The sequence below is a fragment of the Synchiropus splendidus genome, chromosome 2 (genome assembly GCF_027744825.2).
Source record: "Synchiropus splendidus isolate RoL2022-P1 chromosome 2, RoL_Sspl_1.0, whole genome shotgun sequence".
In the NCBI taxonomy this organism is placed as follows: Eukaryota; Metazoa; Chordata; class Actinopteri; order Syngnathiformes; family Callionymidae; genus Synchiropus; species Synchiropus splendidus.
The window spans coordinates 30,453,748-30,472,464 of record NC_071335.1 but is presented as its reverse complement, the minus strand read 5'-3'; the positions used below and the strand labels follow the sequence as shown (position 1 = coordinate 30,472,464).

At 42.4% G+C, this 18,717-nt stretch overlaps 1 protein-coding gene across 2 annotated transcripts; it reads right to left on the bottom strand.

The window, feature by feature from the left end:
• Positions 1-585: 585 nt before the first annotated feature.
• Positions 586-18,435, bottom strand: LOC128754539 (ral guanine nucleotide dissociation stimulator-like 1). Of its 2 annotated transcripts, XM_053857239.1 has the most exons (18): positions 18,254-18,435; positions 17,149-17,381; positions 10,779-11,068; positions 7,526-7,570; positions 7,242-7,411; positions 6,513-6,622; positions 6,138-6,437; positions 5,956-6,059; positions 5,794-5,878; positions 4,179-4,247; positions 3,964-4,050; positions 3,365-3,397; positions 2,663-2,784; positions 2,496-2,591; positions 2,157-2,262; positions 1,805-2,074; positions 1,612-1,726; positions 586-1,496 (listed from the first exon to the last, which is right to left on the bottom strand). In XM_053857239.1, the coding sequence occupies exons 2-18, from the start codon at positions 17,314-17,316 to the stop codon at positions 1,351-1,353; spliced, it is 2,316 nt and encodes a 771-aa protein (XP_053713214.1). In that variant the 5' UTR covers positions 17,317-17,381; positions 18,254-18,435; the 3' UTR covers positions 586-1,350. The 2 variants fall into 2 exon arrangements, with proteins under 2 accessions (XP_053713214.1, XP_053713215.1); XM_053857240.1 differs by lacking the exons at positions 17,149-17,381; positions 18,254-18,435 and adding an exon at positions 11,750-14,349.
• Positions 18,436-18,717: the final 282 nt, after the last annotated feature.

The window sequence follows — 18,717 nt, the reverse complement described above, 5'->3', positions numbered from 1 at the left end:
ACGTGGAGAAGAAAATGAAACCTTGATGTACTTCCTGTTTCTAAACGCAGAAATAAGAGTCATTTGAGCTGCACCTGATTTTCCTCACAAAAAAAACTGAATTCATTTTTCCAATGCAGCAGTTTATTGGACGGATAGCTCACTATCCGCCACACAACATTGAAGCAGCGCCTCAGGTGTAGAACGCCAGAGTCGTCTTTCGAAAGTGTCTTGAAAGTTAGATGCATACGAGCACATCTTACGTCACCGAATGTTTAATCGCGAGCGAAGTTCAAGTGCGACCCCAGAAGACCGCCAAACAAACCGAGGCTGTGCGAGCAGTTCACTATAGGTCACTTGCATCAGAGCGCCATTGTTCCCGCTTGGCAACCGTCTTTTCATAACACGTCTACTGCCGCCCTCTGGCGGTCATAAGTAGAAACTACAACACACGTCACGCAAAGCGACGATTGTTGTTGCTGGTAAATAGATCATATTAATAGATATAAGGATCAGATTCAGACAGACAGACAGATAGATAGATAGACAGACAGACAGAGGGGTAGACATCCAGGAAAGAAATACAAATTTGAGTGATGTAAATTAGTATTTATTTCACTTATCGACAGTCATAAATAGTGCTTGACTAAAACTTCATTCAGGAGAGGAAGAGAAGCAACATGTTTCTCTCACAGTGCAAAGAAGCAAAAAGGCAAAACTAACCAAGACAGATGTTGACGAACAGCTGCCAGACCACAGCGACACACTGATGCCAAATCCCAGGTTGGTTGAGCTTTCAGGAGGATTTCACATCAGTGCTTCACATGTTGGGATCTTCACACAAACGCGTCCTTCATTTGAACCACGCGACAGTAAAAGTCACAGTAAAACCTGAATCAAAAACTTCCTTCATTTAACTAAGTGTTAGTCAGCAGCGCTCGATCGATCACACATACAAATCTGATAGGCACATTAACTAGGCAATCACTGCCGGGAAAGCAGAATACTGATGTGAATTTAAATAACTTACTTAGTTACATATTTATAATCTTTGACAAATAAAGTTGAAATAATTAGAACGCCATCAAGGTCAGACATTTATGTCACGTTAGGTTCTTCTCCGTTGGAGCTCCAGTTTTCTGTGTTCCGGTTGTTGTGCAGTCCAAAAAAAGAAAAAAAAAAGTCAAGTGTGTGCTCTGAGATAGACAACCGGCCCTGTTGGCAGCTGCTCAGATCCTGACTTCTATCAGTGTTCAGGTCACAAGTCTCACTATGACTAACACTAGCAGCTTCATCTCCATTTCACGGAGCGCCCTCTTGTGGCTTCAGACGAGTGGCTCCTCTACAGGGAACACGACTTGTGGATGGCACTCAGCAGAACTGGCGGCACCTGGACTGCACCCCTGAACTGTCCAGGTGTCTTCCTGCCGTCCCCTGCTGTGGCCGCAGGACAAAGTCGTAGTTGGCTCTGGTGCACATGCCGTAGAAGACGTTGGCGTTTTCAGGGATCAGCAACTCTGGAGGAGAAAGAGTGAGGATGGTGTTTCTTCTGTCACATTTGTTTTTGAGCTCTCACTCTGAAAAGACTTCTCAGAACGTGAACAGACTTTTTTAAAATTCCTTCACTTTTACCTTTTCCGTTGGTGAGCATCTGACAGAGCTTGTAGTTGCGGCAGCTGACGTCCTCCAGGTAGTGTTTGTCCAGAGCTCGACGGACCACCTGAGGAGTGTGGTCCTGGCTGGTCAGCTGAAAAAGATCATCCGGTTGGTCAGCATTTTCACACAGATCAGCAGAACACCTTCAGTCAGGATGACCAGGACTTACCAGAATGCTTTTGTAGACGCTTCCGTTACTGACACACTCCACGCTGACTCTGATAATACAAGAGTCAGCGATCTGTTTGTTGTAGACGGGCAGCGGCACCTGAGGGGAGCTGCAGGCGGAGGAATAAGGAGGAGGAGACTCTGGAGGGAGCGAGAGGGATGTGGAGCTGAGGTCAGGGTTAGAGGAGCTGCATGAGGAGCTGGAGAGTCTGGAGGAGGAGCACATGGACGGGTAGTCTTCGGATACATTGTGGAGCGAGCCCGACAGACACTGAGGGAGAAGAGAAGGAGACGTTCTCATCCACTCAGCTGGTAGAGAGGAAGGTATTTCTGTGGCTGGTGCGTCTCCACACCTTCTGGTTGAGTTTGAGGGGCGAGGGACTGGAAGCGTCTTCCATGTCTGAGCTGCTGGAGCCAGAGGACAAGCTGATCTGGTCCAAGTGAGTCATCTTTTGTAATCTGAGCACATGCAGTTAAAAGTAACGAATAAATAAATATGTGCAAAAACAATTAATGGATTTATTGATACACTATTACACATCTACCAGTGTGGAATATCAGGAGTGCCAAAACTTCGGAGGAGTAAATGAGGAAAAATAAATGAACTGTATGTTGGTGAACAGAAAAACCAAATCTATTCAGCTTAAAATGGAAGTGCGGTGAGACATCACATCACAGTGGAAACTACTCACGACGACATCTTCTTCGCATGCAGACGAGAGCTCCAGGAGTTGGGAGACCAGGGGCAAAGGTCGACCGGAGGCTCCAGGTTGCGTGACAGCTTGTCGCTTTCGGGAGAGAACAGCGTCAGCACAGTTCCACGAGCCATCAACTCACGTCTGTGATGCAGTTGTCACACCTCTGCTGGTCCGACAGCGGCGGGTGACCTTGAAGCCATTTGGTGACTTTATTATTGACAGGAATGTTGTAATGGAAACATGAGGCCTGAAGCAGCCGGATGTGAGAGAGAATCTCAAACTCCTGAGAAGAGAGTAGACAACACTGTTACAGATGGCGCCACCCCACGGTTAAAGACAACTTTAAACCTCCTTGTTTATAAATTGAAGTTACACAGAGCAGGAATTTGGCGCTGCGCAAGATGAACGTAGGGTGGCAGTAAAACACAAGCGCTAGCGGTATGTGAGAATGTTATGATGTAACAGTCAGAATTCCTCATCATAAAGACAAGCAGCCGCTTTCTTAACTTTCCTCATGGGACAACAGCCAACACTCGCACTCTTCCCTTTCTGAAATATGAGTTTTGACACCACTTCTCACTCGGACTCATGTTACTCAAGATTTGTCTGACTTTCTGCATGATCTGACGTGACCATGGCGAGTCTCTCCCTTAATATGAGCGGCATTTATCGTTCGGTTCCCCAGGGCACTGTGTACCCCTAACATTTTGCTGACAACTTTATCATTTAGCTTGCTGCATCTCCAGAATCAAACGCGTCTCCAGACTCCAACCAAGGCAAAAAGGGCGTGTCTCATGGGAGCACTGAGAACTGCTCTCTTGAATTCATTCAGGCCACGCTCATAAAGAGTGAAACACACGTACCTTTCTACGCTTCTCAAAGTTGATGAGGCCACCCTTGGAAGGAGAAGAAGACGAAAACATAAATATCAATGACATGTCATTCACAGGCTATCAAGTCAGCAAGTTACCAACTTCTTATGCCAAGTGTTTATCTTCTAAGCTCCTCAGCTGTGACAACATTTGAATAGTTTCCTAGCATGAATGCGTTTTAACGTAGATTTGTCAAACAGTGAGAAACAAAAAGGACTGAGAACTGTGTGGCTCGGGGGTCCACGTGTACAGTACTTCCTTGACATCCATTTGTATTTAAATTACCTTAAAATAGTAAGTAATAAAAGTAATAAAACATAGAGGTTTAGCAAGACATTAGTCAGTACTTTATAGCAATTAATTACTAGATAATATGCATGTAATACTCATACCAATGAGAGAGAGTTTATTTATGGTAATATACGTTCTGTAATATAAAGTGTAACCCATTTTTTTCTGTTATGTGCTGTCAAGTTGATGTTTGACTTTTCATGTCTAACAACATATTTCAGCACTGACACCAACAGATATTTCAAATGTGCTCCAGCGTTACCCCCACACAGCACCTGACAGCCCAGGATCATACTCACCTCCAGAGTGTCAGTGAGAGCCGTGTCCAGCATGGTGAGGACGGTCAGGTACGTGCCCAGGTAAGGAACAGCACCACCACTATAACTCTGCAAAAGTACAAGGAGACTTATGAGTCTCATGGTCAATAATCACAACTAGGTTTTTCTCACTTAAAAGACAAACAAAACACGTCCATTTCAGTAACTTCAACTGCAATTATTTTAGCAAATCTTACCTGTTTGGCGCAAAAATCTGGTGACTTGGAGCCTGAGGACGAGAGGCTGCCTTCTGTCTGACTCTCATTCTAAAATAAAACATTCAAATACATCAATAACAATAAAAATAAATAAAACAGCTTCCTATTACGCTCACAAAAATTATGTAAATACATCAGATAGTTTTGATAAATAACTCAAAAAATGAACAATATATTTCTACCTTTTAACTTCTCTGTGACGTGGCAGAGAAATAAAACATTCATTTCAAAACAGATCACCCTAATAATGTAGTCTACATATGATATATTGCACCTAACATTTTGTGGTTGCAAGTTTGTGAAATTGAGTTTTTATTGCATCTGCCAATTACCTGGTCACAAAAGTGTAGGCTTGAGCCACAACTTTGGAACAGACAACAAGAGCACCAACTGTGCCATCAGTTCTACTCTATGGTGAGGAGGAGCTTAACATTTAAGTCTGAATAGAATCATTTCAAAGACGCGAAGCTGAAGCCAAAGCCATGCACCTGTAAAACCCAATGAGGAACATAGCCACTCAGTTTTGGAGCTTCAGTTGATGTCCAGTGCTTCACCGAGCAGACAAAGTAAAAACAAACAATAACTTTCCACTTCACACACATGAAGCTTAAGCATGTGTGAAAGGTTCGATGAAAGAGAGACGTCTGTGAGAGTCATGTTTCTAGGGAGTGCCTAAAAACTTCTTTAATTTGCTTAAGAGTTGTGTTACGCAACTGCTGCACCGCTTTATTATGTAAGGGACCAGGACTTTTTTGTTGTGCTGGAAAACCAGGCCACCCACATCACGGCCACACTGGTCAGGATGTTGGTACAGGTGCAAGGTGAGGTTCAGTGTCAGCTGATCAAACAAAGTCGCACTAAGTCACCCCACTGGTCCGTCACATCCACATACCTCCAACACTTCATTCCTCAGGAGAAAACCCCAGCATTATTAGCATAAATTCCAGACTATGTTCAAGTGACAAAACAATGATCTACATATGTGGCAGCAGCAGAGTGTTGCAACATGTTTCACTTCAAAACCTCTTGACACAGCTCTGATGCAGACTAGAGAGACACAGGAAAACCTTTCTTCCTTATTCCATCCATCTCCACATCAATGCTTTGTCTGTGTGTAATCCCAGGCCATCGTTACATAAGCGCACTGTCATTGTTACACACTGTACTCAGTAATGTGAGAGGGCCACAAAGAATTTTGTCAACAAACCAAAGGGCCATTCACTGAGGTTGGTCCGGCGACACGCTATACTCAAAACAACAGCAAATAAAGAAGACAGGAACTGCGTTTCAAATTTTAACTCCTCATTTTTTCTGCCAAATGATCAGAGCAACGTCAAGGTGTTTTCAGCCAGTTTGGTTCAGCATGAGCAGCCTGGTGGTCTTCCCACTGGGACAGAGACTCAAGCTACAAAATGTTAAACAACACTTGTAAACTAGCTCTTTAACTAATATAATACCTTTCTGACTCATTTTATGAAGTAATAAACATGAAAAACATGAACATGACTTGGCTTTATATGCTGCTTCCAATTTCTCATTTTGGGATTAAAAAAGCAAATATATTTATGAAGTAAGTAAGTCTAACATCAGTTACCTCCATCAGGATCTCTTTGCTCGTGAGGACACAGTTCACGTCAGGAAAGGTCTCGCATAGGTGGTTAAATGCAGTCATGCGCTCCCTGGAAGAAAACAAATCTGTTAGCAGGTTTTGTTGGAAACTAACTTGATGACAGTGGGACAATTGTCCAATGAGTACATGTTGACCGCGGCCCACGTCTTCTTGAGGCGAAAGACTGCGTTGGACTGGAGCGCAGAGAGGATGGCTCTCAAGGAAGAGAAGTTTTTCAGTAGTCTGCATTCCTATGAAAGGAATCACCAGTGTTAAAAACATTGCCTGTTAAAGGCACAATTCTTTGGTTTTGTGTCTTCAGCTCAGACCTGTGCGATCCCAATCCAGCGTTCAATAAGGCGTGCGCGGTGGGCAGGGCTAGTGGGTAAAGAGCGAGGGGAACTTGGTGCGGAAGAAGGGAACCAGAAATTGGTGCTGGAAGTGGGTGATGAGTTGGGAGTCGGAGAGCCAAGAGGGCAAAGCAGCGAGCTGATGACACAGCTAGTGACGGAGTTGAACTGGGAAATGGTGGCACGGACAGTGGGGGCGAGGTTCGCCTTTTCCTTCTTGTCCCGCTGAGACCAAATGCAGCCCAGGCAGTGAGACGGTACCATTCTCACAAACAATTCCTGGAAAACAGTTTTTAAACATTTGAAACAGCCGAAGCAGGTGACAACAGTGGATCATCCAGTAGTGAAACATACAACGTCCAGACGGGTCAACTGCTCTGCCACCAGTCGTTCAGGGAAGTCCATCAATTGGTGAACTCTCTCCTCCTCGGGACAAGATGAAACTGTCGCTGGTTTACAGCAATCTGTCAAATGTGGGGAACTGAAGGTCAGTGAAAGCATTCAACAAGGTCTATTTTTCTGGACTGCATACCCCATGATTATTTATGGACTTGTTGTCTTCTGGAGGTGGTGTATTGTAAGAATAGGTCCCCACAAGGACAGATAAACAGGCAACACAAACATACAGTGTCCTTAGTTGTGCTTTTGCAGGATGTGTGCCACCGCACGTCAATCAGTGCAAAAAAATACCTGACAATAACATAGGCATGTGAAATTTGCATGGGAGACTGCAGATGTTAATTACGTTCATAGCTCTGCACAAGCTCCGAGAAAACAACTGATGTAGAAGCTTAATGTACAAACAAGGCGTATCATGAAGACACCGAGAACAGAAAAGTTCTGCCACTTAAAGCTGTGATGATTCACTGGAGACACCAGAACACAGCTCACTTTGGCATTCAGATGTAGCGTGAACACTGGTGTCTGAATTTGGCAGGGCGGCGACATCATGAGAAGCCTTCGACCTGCCCAACCAGCACTCAATAAAACTGCAACTGACAAACCAGAAAATCCTGCTTTGTCACTGCAGCCCATGTACCATGTGTGTTGTGGCAGCAAAGCTGTCACACAGTTTTCGCATACCTTGCTCTTGGAGGCGCTTGAGCAGACTCTCGGCCATCTGTGCCAAACATCTGAAGTGGAGACGGAGGCGCAAGTGCGCACACAGCAGGCGCAGGGCCTGGTACTGCGGGGGCTCGTGGAAGTCGGCGCTGTACTCCTCCAGCCACAGTTTGATGATCGGTGGCAGGACACTGGGGGGCGGGGTGAAGTTCGCAGAGATCGATTACAACACCAAGATTTTAACACCTGAAAAAGGCTCTAAACAATTCCTTTCATTAATGGTGTCCCAAGCAGGGTGTGTTTACCTGTGAGTGGAGACAGTGTTGTCCAGGTTTGTCATGGTGTCGTCTCTATGAATAAAAAGCAGAACAAAATTACTTCTCAGAGCATTTCAACGCTTCATTTTGGAGTCAATATCGAATCAGATGACAAACAATCCTACACATCACGCAGAAGGGTTTCACACTCAACATCATTCAGAAGAAGAAGTCAGATCAGTGAGAAGGACTCCAGACTCGCGGATGTATAAATGACAGCCACCGCAACGGCAAGCACAACAACAGGGTGGGAACCTGAGAACTATGAGATCTCAGCGCCAAGTTCCTAGTTCACAAGTAGATGGTTATCGCCTCAATTAAACCAATACATAACGTGATGAGACTCCACTTACAACTTCAATTACCAGCCCTCACGTGTCACAAGAGTGATAACGCCTTAATTCCTGCCTTGAATTCTGATTGCCCTGAAAACATTCGATGATAAAAGCAGAACTATATATATATATATATAAAAAATATATATATATATATATATATACATATACATACATATACATATACATATACATATATATATATATACACACACAACTATTTTAAGTATTTTATTTTATAATTCTGTATTATAAAATAAAATTAATAAGTTTTAACACATATGTGTAAACAACTTTAAGTTGACAAGTTGTCATAGAGCGTAAGAAATATCAGTACAATAAACAACAATTAGTACATTTAGTTGATAGTATTAGTTAAAAAAAAACAGAACGTGATCACAATTCAGGAACATCACATGTTGGGACTGGCTCAGTGAATGTATAAGGTTTGTATCAACTTAAGTGCAGCCTTGAATTCTGCCTTATAAAAGAAAATACACGGCTGCACAGCTAAAAAAAAAAAAGTTCACACTCAGTAACATGTGAATAATGTGTCCTCCGCGCTCATTCAACTTCCAGAAATGGCCCCAAATCCCCCTCACCCGAATAAGACGCCCAGTATTATTAACTAGTTGTCGCATCATTTCAACATGTGAGACACAGTCCCAGGAGATAGACAAACATATGGCATCATTTATTCCTTCCTTCCAAGCAAGCAACAGGCAAGAAGTCCACAAACACATGTCTGAAGAATTGTTTCTGGGGCTTCTCATTGGAGCATTCAACCAATATTATTCAGACTCCAACTGTGAGGGCATACGCACCACAAGGTCATCGGTTCTCCGTGCCGTGTTGTTCTTATTAAATTAGGTTCATTACTGAATAAAACCATTACAGTACGTGACGAGACTCCAATTACAACGTCAATTATCAGCACTCACGTGTCGATCGAGTTCAGCACAGACAAGCGCTTTAGTTCCTGCCTCGGAGTCTGTTTACCCTGAATACATTCCTAGATAAACAGAGGCCTATAAATGTGAATACAATCTGAAATTGAGGATAATTGGACGTGTGAATAAAACTCACACAAACTCAGGACATCATCTTGTACACTGAATTTCAGGAATATTTTCACGCAGGACGGTTTCCTCTGCCTCTCACTGGGACATATAACTGATATCATCAGACAATAAAAGCTTAGGAATTCGCGCCAGTGAGAGCCCTTCATTAACAGTGATGTCACGCAACCCACAAATGGAGCTTGTCTCTGCTCCTGGGGTCACATCAAATTTGATGGTAAACCACATAATTACAATCTAGTACAAAACGTGATCACACTCCACTTCCAACTCAAAATGCAAGCACTCACGTGTCACGCCTGTTCAGGTCAGACTCACTGAGCGTGAAAGGTTCATATCAATTAAAGTGCAGCCTTGAATCCTGTTGAATGAATTTTAAGATACAAAACAGGCCAGAACTGTAATTGCTAACAAATAGAAAGACGCACTGACTTTGGCTCACGTGTGAGGGAGTCAGGTAGTTGTTGAGAGGAGAGCTGCAACTCAGGACTATATTCATCACCAAATATTAAAATGTTAAGTTGATCCACAATCAAATCTTCTTACATCTTTGCATTAGTGATTCAAACAGTTTATATCAATGGTTTCACTATCCAGAGGGGTGGCTACATTATTCTTAGAGCGACCTTTGCAAACTTTGACTCGCCAACACCAGTGCAACCACTTGAAAAAGTAAACCCAGGAATAATGAAATAAATTAAAAATAAATTGACTTTTAGTGCTTAACAATACGCAATAAAATAAACCGGCTAATCTCACAGAATCTACGTCCAAACATTCATTTTAGGTTTGTAACAAAGTCTCAGACATATGAAGGATGGGTGGTCAGACACAGGGGAAACACTTCCTTTCAACTGGTTTTGCAGGACGTGTTGCCAGCAGCAACACTGATATGAGGGTGTATGTTTGACAAACAATTCAATCTGGATGAGAGCATGAGGTCAAGCTGACTGAAGTGAGCAATATAAAAAACCCGGATCAGTTGTCAGGTGTGGTGTGGTTAGTGGGGAGTGTGTTTGCAAAAGCAATCAGATAGAACGCAAGCACTGTCAATGTAACATGATGATAAAAAGAAGGTGCAACCCTGGATGAGAGAGTCATCCAACAGCCTGTAAATAAATATTAGCAGTGAGACAGAGAGTCTGAGCAGGTGAAAGATCAGCGTGTTAAAAGAATGTTGTGGAACACAAGACCATATGATCAAAAGCTCTGATAAATGCAGGGTTGTATCTGCTTCACTCCTGCAAGCATCACCACCAACATTATTATTTGTATGTCCTGTCAAAACAGTGGAGTGATGCGAAGATCCATCAGGGTTTTTATCAAACAAAGGTACACAATAAAGGCTGATTTATTGAGGGCATAATGACGCACCCGAAATCCGTTTTTAACCGGGGGGATTGCTTAATGGATGTTTGATAAGATGGCTGAGACCTCAGATCTGTTGCCAGGTTATTCGTGAAACCGTTTACTCAAGCTTCACGCTACACTCAGTTCTGATCCACAGGTGTTCACAGTTTACTCTGCGTCTCATAGAAGGTCTATCCCCTACCATCTACTAGTTAGACAAACAGAAAGACTTCTGGAGATGTTTTAAATTTATTCCTTATAAAAAGAAGGGGAAACCTTAAGGTTTTTTCTTAAGTTTAAGAACAAGAGTTTATGTCCAGGATGCCCTGGATTGTAGCGATTCCATTGTATTCGGTGTTTTTACAGTTTTGCAAGTGTGCATAAAGAACTGAGAGGATTATTGGGCAATTTCTAACTAATCCTAAAAACGGCAAAAACATTTTTTTATACATGGTGATGTGTTTGAATGAATCTCACCTCTGAAACAACAGCTCTATCAGGGTGCTGGCAGTAGTGAAGGCTCTGTACGTGGAGAGGAACACTGGTATGTAGTCGGGCTCCCGATGCTCATGGTTCAGCAGGTGGGTGATGAGGCGTTCCAGTGTTCCAGCTTTCATCCTGCGCAACTTCACCGTGTGGTACTGGACGAAGCCTGTCGTCATAGTGTGGTCAGTCGTGTCTGGGCTTTTCAGGGCTGGTTCCCGACGCAGAGTGACGCCAAACACGGCTCCATCTTCCTCCTCTTCCCCCCACTCCTGAACAGGGTCCTGCAGGAACAATAAAAAAATCAGGTTAATAGTGGTTTTGCAATCCACAATGTCCCAGAGGTGCTAAACTTTTCGCCAGCCCATAAGGTGGCGCTAGGACTGACTCCTCAATATTGCATTATGATTATTTTTATGCATCATGAGGTGGTACATTCAAGACACTCTATATGAAAAGGGAACTCCATCATTTCTTCACCCGCTATGACGTCATGCAGGTTGTTCTGGGCTTAACAACAACCAAGGACATGATTTAAAGTCATGACAACAAGACAACAAACATCACCTGGAGTTGTCACAGCTGAGGAATGAAGACAGGACACGCTACATTCACTGGAGAAATTCCTTTCACATCGAGTGTTCGAGTCACACAATAGAGGTCTGATGACACCTGGTATCATGTAACGCAAAAACAGACCACTGAGAAAATGGATTGTGCTACAGATGCAGTCGGTTTCTTCCTTGCCAACAGAGAATGAAGAAAAAGTTTGAACTTTTGCGTCCAGTTCTATCGCTCCATTAGTCAAGAAAGTGAGGAAACATGAACTTGACAATCGAAAGAAACTCCTCCACCTGCGAATATAATTATTTGATAGTGGAGTCAACGAGCGCATAAAAGACGCTGTGCTCGTAAATATTTCACATGACTGAAATATTCTGAAAATAGAATTAAATTGGACCTACCATCGACAACTGACATTTCCCCATCTTTGTGATGCGTTCAGGTGACTCTCTAGCTGCTGGCAACAGTGAGGGGACCGCAGCAACGTCACCACCGACTGAACTACAACTCTCTCGCAACATGTTACCGACGTCTCAGCGCGTTGAAAACGCGTGTTGCACTTTTTTTCATTCCGTTGACATTTGTCCAGAGGGAGTTGCGAGCGGGTCTGTTGTGACCGCAGAGATTTGGGGCAGTGAAGCGAGGGAAAGGAGATGTGGGCGGGATTTGGTGGGCGACGGGTCCAATGACGTTATGACGTATTTTTCCACGTATGTGACGCGTTCACGGTCAGAAGCAGGTGCTTTACATCTGTATTCTACCGTCATGTTCACTTCACAACTTTTTATAATTTCTGCATGTTGCTTCCTCAAAATATTCATACATCGCTGAATATATGTTGATATCAGTGATTCAAATTGAAATGTGATGAGAAAACAACTAATAAGCTTCAGAATAATAAGCTTTAAAACTGTATTTGAATGTATTTGTTGATCAAGCACTATTTATTTTGAAACTACTGAGCAACCAAAAAGGCGAGTCAGTTTGATACACACTTGTGAAATAAATTCTGGAGTTTATTTACCGATTATAATACATTATTATTATAAACAATGACAAATAGAAGTAATTTACAAACATTTACAATCATTTCCAAGATAGCGAATATAAACTGAAACATGAAGAAATTCTTCATGTCAAAAATGTATGCATGTTTATTATGTGTGAATGGTTTGAAGTTGTAGAAACAAAAAAAAAAATAGACAATGATTTATATTGTTACTCATTATAACCACTAGGAATCTGGTGAGGTTCTCAAGCTTGACCATCGACCTGGACCTGGTACCACACTCAATGGTCGGTGGAACTGAGCCAATGTAACCTAAAAGGTCATCATTCCCACAGGCGAGACAATCTTCTATGAACTGACACGGATTAGCAGACTCGGGTGATGTGTTGCGTACCAACAAGTAGGATTGTTTTGTTTGTGTTTGGCCTGGATTCCCAGCCTTTATAAATAGTGGCATTGTCCACTTTTACGTCTGTGCTGAAAAGATGTGACGCATTATTAGTCTATAAGAGAACAATAGGGGTTGGGTGCGTCCCTCTGTGACAATTACTCCTCATGAGAGTTGCCCTTCTGGCCATGGATACCTTCCATTTGCAATACCTCGTGGTAGTTTTCAAGTGATGTTGAGACGCCAACCACGCCAATAATTGACAAAAATAAGGCCAAATCAGCGTTTCAGTATGAACTAAGTGTGACACCATCATGTTTCATATCTAGGATGACAGGTGAGTCAGTGTTGTTTTGATGCTATTAACAAAAGGTCCCTTGAAGTTCCTCAAAATGGCGGCTGACATTTTTGATCAGTTGCCATTTTTGTTGTCCATGTCACTCTTCCAAGTATGGTGTTTCCAGCCAGGCAGCCATTTTGTACGCTCTTTAAAAGAATAGGATTCAATTACAGGAGAAATGTATTATCACGAAACTGAATTTATCTTTTAACACAGCACGATGACCGTCAAGTTCTGTCGTCTGGGTGGCTATTGATGCCATTTTCCAGTCCTTCAAACACAGTCAGCTCCCCGAATGGTTGTTAACCAAAACCAAACTGAAACGAATCCTGCAACAAGACTAACCGGTTGAAATTTTACCTTTTGGTTCGTGACAGTGAATCTTGACTTCACCTCATACTAAGTTAGATCTTTGCTTAAGTTGGCAGAAACGTGAAGAAACGCCTCTTGACTCGTGGTATTTTTTGTTTGAAATTGAAACAGTAGATGTAAAACGCTCTAATACATATTCGTGTTTCTCTATCAATTGATCATAAATTCTTGTGAGAATAGCTTTCATTTTGCTCGATTCAACGTCTTGGTACTGACACTAGGTTTGAGTCTCAACACAACAAACTGACTGAAAGCAAACTTGAACAAAGCTGAACTTCAAATAAATGCAATAAGAAACTAAACTCTTTTTAAATTGAGGACTATTACAGGGTTAGATAAAGCCTTGAAAGCTGTGTAAGTATTGTCCTGGAAAACTGGGCTCAGCTGTGTGTTTACAAGCACCTGTGGGAACGCAGGACACGGTAGAGTTAAGTGGGTCGGGGGGGGAATTATTAGCCTGTATTACACACAAAATCATTCTACACTGAGTGAAGACAGTGATAAAGAGAACATAAACCCAGCTCCATACTTCATCATTATTACACTGTAGTTTTGAGTGCCTCTGTGATCTCCATACTAAAAGATACTGAGCAATTATACAGGTATCGCTGACAAACAGTGTCCGGTAACTACAAAGTCATTTCCTTGATTTGTTTGGGATTTATTTTCATTTCCATTTTTGCAACGCACTTTGCCCTTCTTTACAAAGGTGTACTCAAACTCAATTGGACCTGCCTATGTGTGTCACTTGACCTACAAGGGGCGAACAATGATGGCTGTTTTCGTGTAGAAAAAAACACTTGTCCAAAATCATCTGCTAGCACTTTCTGAAAGCAAAAACACATAAAGTCCTATGATAAACAATCCTAACCCTGGCCCAGACTCACCATCCCTTTGACTGATCAGTTCAACCAGTCTGGACGAATAAAGATATGGCAAAGAAGGAGAAAGTATAAAAGAAGCCACCAGCCTTGGTCACCTCTTCCCAGTGTTCTATAAACTCATATAACAGAGAAGAGGTCATTGATGCCACGGATTTCAAGTACTGCATTGAAAGGTGGACTTGTGGACTATACGGATGTTAATGTAACACCTGACACTATTCTCTTGAGAGGCAACATTCCTGACCCCGGAGAAAGTTACAATAATGATAACAAGAAAACATGTAATATCTCCAAGCTTAACATCAATACACTAATGTTGACAATTTGAACAAAGGCCTACATTCAACATCCGAGTGTGTCAATACTGAATGACACCAGAGAAATACAGAGGAAATGAGTGAGATGGAATAGATACGCTCTCTGGGAAAACAATCCGTGCTTAAAGGAAATTGGATTTAAAAATATGGTGCACCTCCTGACCCGACACCCACTGCCTTACTGCACACACAAAAAAAACAAGAACGTCGTATCAGCTGTCGAAACAATGGGTCACACCAGTTTCTCGACAAACCAGACGGTAACTCGGTCACATGGTTGTGACAGCGAAGAAAAAGTGTAGACATAAAGGAAATACTTCAAACCTGACCTCAGGCTTACATGAACACATCATGGCAACACATTTTAAATAAAACTGATTTTTTTTAAACTATCATGAAGGTGAATAGACGCATCAGCCAAAAAGATCAGAGCCTATAAGAACCATCCTAATACGCCACAAATGTAAAGATTAACACCCCATTTCTCCCATTTTGGTCACAGACACTGACAGACGAGGCCCACTTTTACAAACTAAAATCATGAATAGACATTGATTTCTCATCAGTAGAGAAGTTAAGAACAGTGAGAAGTGCAGCATTTAGGTCACTAAGTGACAGGCAGTATTTGGCCAAGAGATTCTCTGAACGGTAAGGGGTTTCTTGGTCGTTCACGGATTATCATAGCAACTGTTTGAGGGGCGTAATTAAAGACGCATCAGATGTGAGAAGAGGTTTTGTTCACAGCAGCAAGACCTGTTTGGTTTTCCACGATGTGCCAAATGCTGTAAAACAGGTTGATCCACCAGCTCACTAGAATCATCCGAGCTGGAGAACAACTTTAAAGGTGCCAAACATAGTCGGAATAGTTCCAGCTCACTCCATCAAGCTGCTCCAACTCAAGCAGCATTGTCTTCTCACCTACAGCACAACCCTATCTGAATCAGAGTAACACTGAGAGGGAAAAGCCCGACACAGAGTGAAGAGCTTCATCAAACTCTGTGAGTGATCAACTACACCCACGGCAAACATTTTCATTTATATTCCCTTTGCGCCAAAGAGTCGCCATATAACTGTTTGTTGAGTTGAAAATTATGATGAAATTAATAAAAAATAAAAATGTATGTATATATATATATATAAATATAAATATATATATATATATATGAAAAATATATGGGTAAAGTTTTGAAAAGTGTAAATGTTTTTAAACTTTAAATGAGAATTGCTCAAAACGTGGTTTGAGGAATGTTTGGTAAATGTGGGACTAATAAAGGCCATCTACTCTAATCTAATCTAATCTAATCCATTTGGGTCGCAATGGTACCATTATTTTAACCAGCCGAACAATGGAAATGCCAGTGTGTAAGTGGGAACAGAATCAGCGTAGTGGATGCTAAAACTCTGGGCATAAACAAAACACACAAGAGCAAGTTTTAATGGGCCTCACAAAGAATGAGGTCTCAGTTCCTCTAATGGGTTTCCCCCCCACGTCTGCAGCATCTTTGTCCCTCACTCATCCAGTAAACGAGGAGGAAGAGAAACTGTCCCAATTATGACTCATTAGACACATGAATGATGATGTGGTGGTTGACAGGTGATGCCAAACCACCATCACCACATGCCCGTCCTATGATCTAAATGTACGGCGGTGAAACCACAAGGACATTGCATGCTCCCTGTCAACCTCCGCACACCCAGAAGTATCAAAAGGATTAAAAGTCCCCCGACACAAGAACAAGATCACACCAGGAAATTAAAGAACTATACGCCCCCTTTCTTTGTTACAATAAAAAATAAAAAGTTCATTTTTTAATGAACGTGTGTTTTTTGCATCTCATTCATCTGTAAATGCGCTACAAATATTGTGCAATAACATTACTTAGAAACTATACTCAAAGGTCAAAAAGCGGTCACGCCCATATGTGTAAATGGAAGTTGCCTGACTGGGTTTATAGCTTCGTGTAGGAAAGTCTTATTCACTTATTCATCTCTAGAGTTATGTCACATATCACGCCAAAACATATCTTATCCAGTGTTAGTCTTCAACTGTGGAAAGGTATCAAACTAAGGGGAAAGAAACTAACTTTAATCCATTATTTTTCCATGCTCGTCCCATTATGCTCACTCTACCAGAGTATTTTCAAGTAAATAGATGTGTTTCAAATAAAAATAATGGTGAACTGAAGCAGAAAAAAACTGCGTCAAAGTCCTGTTGGCCTTCACGGGTTAAGGTCCGTTGGAAATTCCTTTGCATACAAAGCATTCCACGTATGTCAAAAATAATTTTTTATGTGTCCGTTTTTTTTTTTTGTTTTTTTTTTTTAGAGGCAGTAGAGCTGTTGAATCTAAGCTGCCTTTTTCTCCTGACCATGCGTGAATGAGCACTTCACTAGTTAGAGAACAGGCAAACACCTGCAACATCTGAGTGTCCCTGAAGTAAACTGATAGCTCTGACTCCTGTCACATGAAAACCCTACAGCTTTGGCTTACCTCACACTGGCCGTCAGTATCCAGGAGCTGGAAACTCCTGAGCCAGACTCCAGTCTCGGCGTCCATATTCAAGTCCACCAAGTGACTGGGCCGGTGCCATAAAAGCTTTTTCATCCTGGAACGGAAGCCGTAGGAGTCTCCTCCACACACTGGCAGGACAGTCTTCATCTCCCACGCTATCAGGCTCTCTGCCCACACTGCACGTCAGATCACCCCCGCGCCGGCTGCATCATCTGAGAGGGAGAGCGTGAGAGCAGTTTGTTACAGACCCGTTGTGGTGTTCAGCAGCCATAACAAGATTTTTGGGATCAAAAGAACACAGCACACACTTGCAACTACAAGCCTTTCAAAAAGTCCTGTTATCACATTCAGGAAATACCCACTAAAAAGCGGTCTTTGTCCAAACTTCAAAGTCCCAAAGTTTCATAGCAAAAGATGGTGAAACAGAGCAGAAAATACTACACTTTTGAGTTAAGTCCTTTTTTCTCAGTGCAGCTGTTGTTTGCATATGGGCTCAGAATGACACCAGACTGAGACACAGTCATGCTGCTGAAGGACAGTGTTGTCGTAAAATACACCCGAGTGTCCAACTCAATTCAATCGAAATTTTAGACTCAGTCCAAGACATGGGTCAAACAATGCATATACATTCACTGAAGGCTCTGCAGTCTGTAGAATTAAGCTTCGAGCATCCCTGACCCAGAGCAGCCTTGAGGTGGACCGCAATCCTTCTCTTCTGTGCTGTTATCTTTGGCCTGGAGTTGGCCCCAGGTTCTCACTGGCTTCCAGCAGATCAGCTGATCTCTGACTGACTGATCACCAACTGATAAACAAATAACTCAGAGGAACACCTTAATGTCATGTAAAGCAAATAAGCCCACCATACTGTGGTATGGAGCCACACGTGCAGGTTTCAAATAACAGATAAAATAACTGAAAATAACAAAAGGAAAAGTACAAAACTGGACACGTTTTGCATGTTGCATTTTTTTTGGCTAAAACATCCATATAAGTCAGTGAAAAACTGCATTAGCGTAGCATTAACACGACGATAAAAAAAAAAAAAAAACCCTAAAACCTGACCAAGTGAATAAAGCAACTCAGCTGTTGAAGTGGGGTGGTGTGGCCCGGTCCGTGTTCCGAGCGGCAGAAGCCCAGGTCGAAGAGAAGAGGCGCAGATGACACAGCGTGACTGAGCGAGATCGGTGTGGAGGACAGTGATGCTGAGCAGCATGTGGGTGTGTGAGCCAGAGAATTCCCTCCTCCCTCCTCTGGCTACATTCCTCAAGTGACGGAATGTTCCGCAGTGATTCATAAGGCTTTATTCCGCCTCATGTCGCTTCCTGTCATTCACGCCGTGACGTCATCAAACCGAATCCCCATACAGTTATCTTTCACGACATTCTAGCACAATTGCTTGCTTGAATTGAGGGGAAAAAAATAGGTAAACAATGTATATGATCATGAGTCTAACATTTCAGAAGCGCTAAAATAGGGTAAGATGGTAGAAACATGGTGAAACAGGCGTCAACGATTGGGAGTGGACTGGCCGACGTCATTAACGCAGGA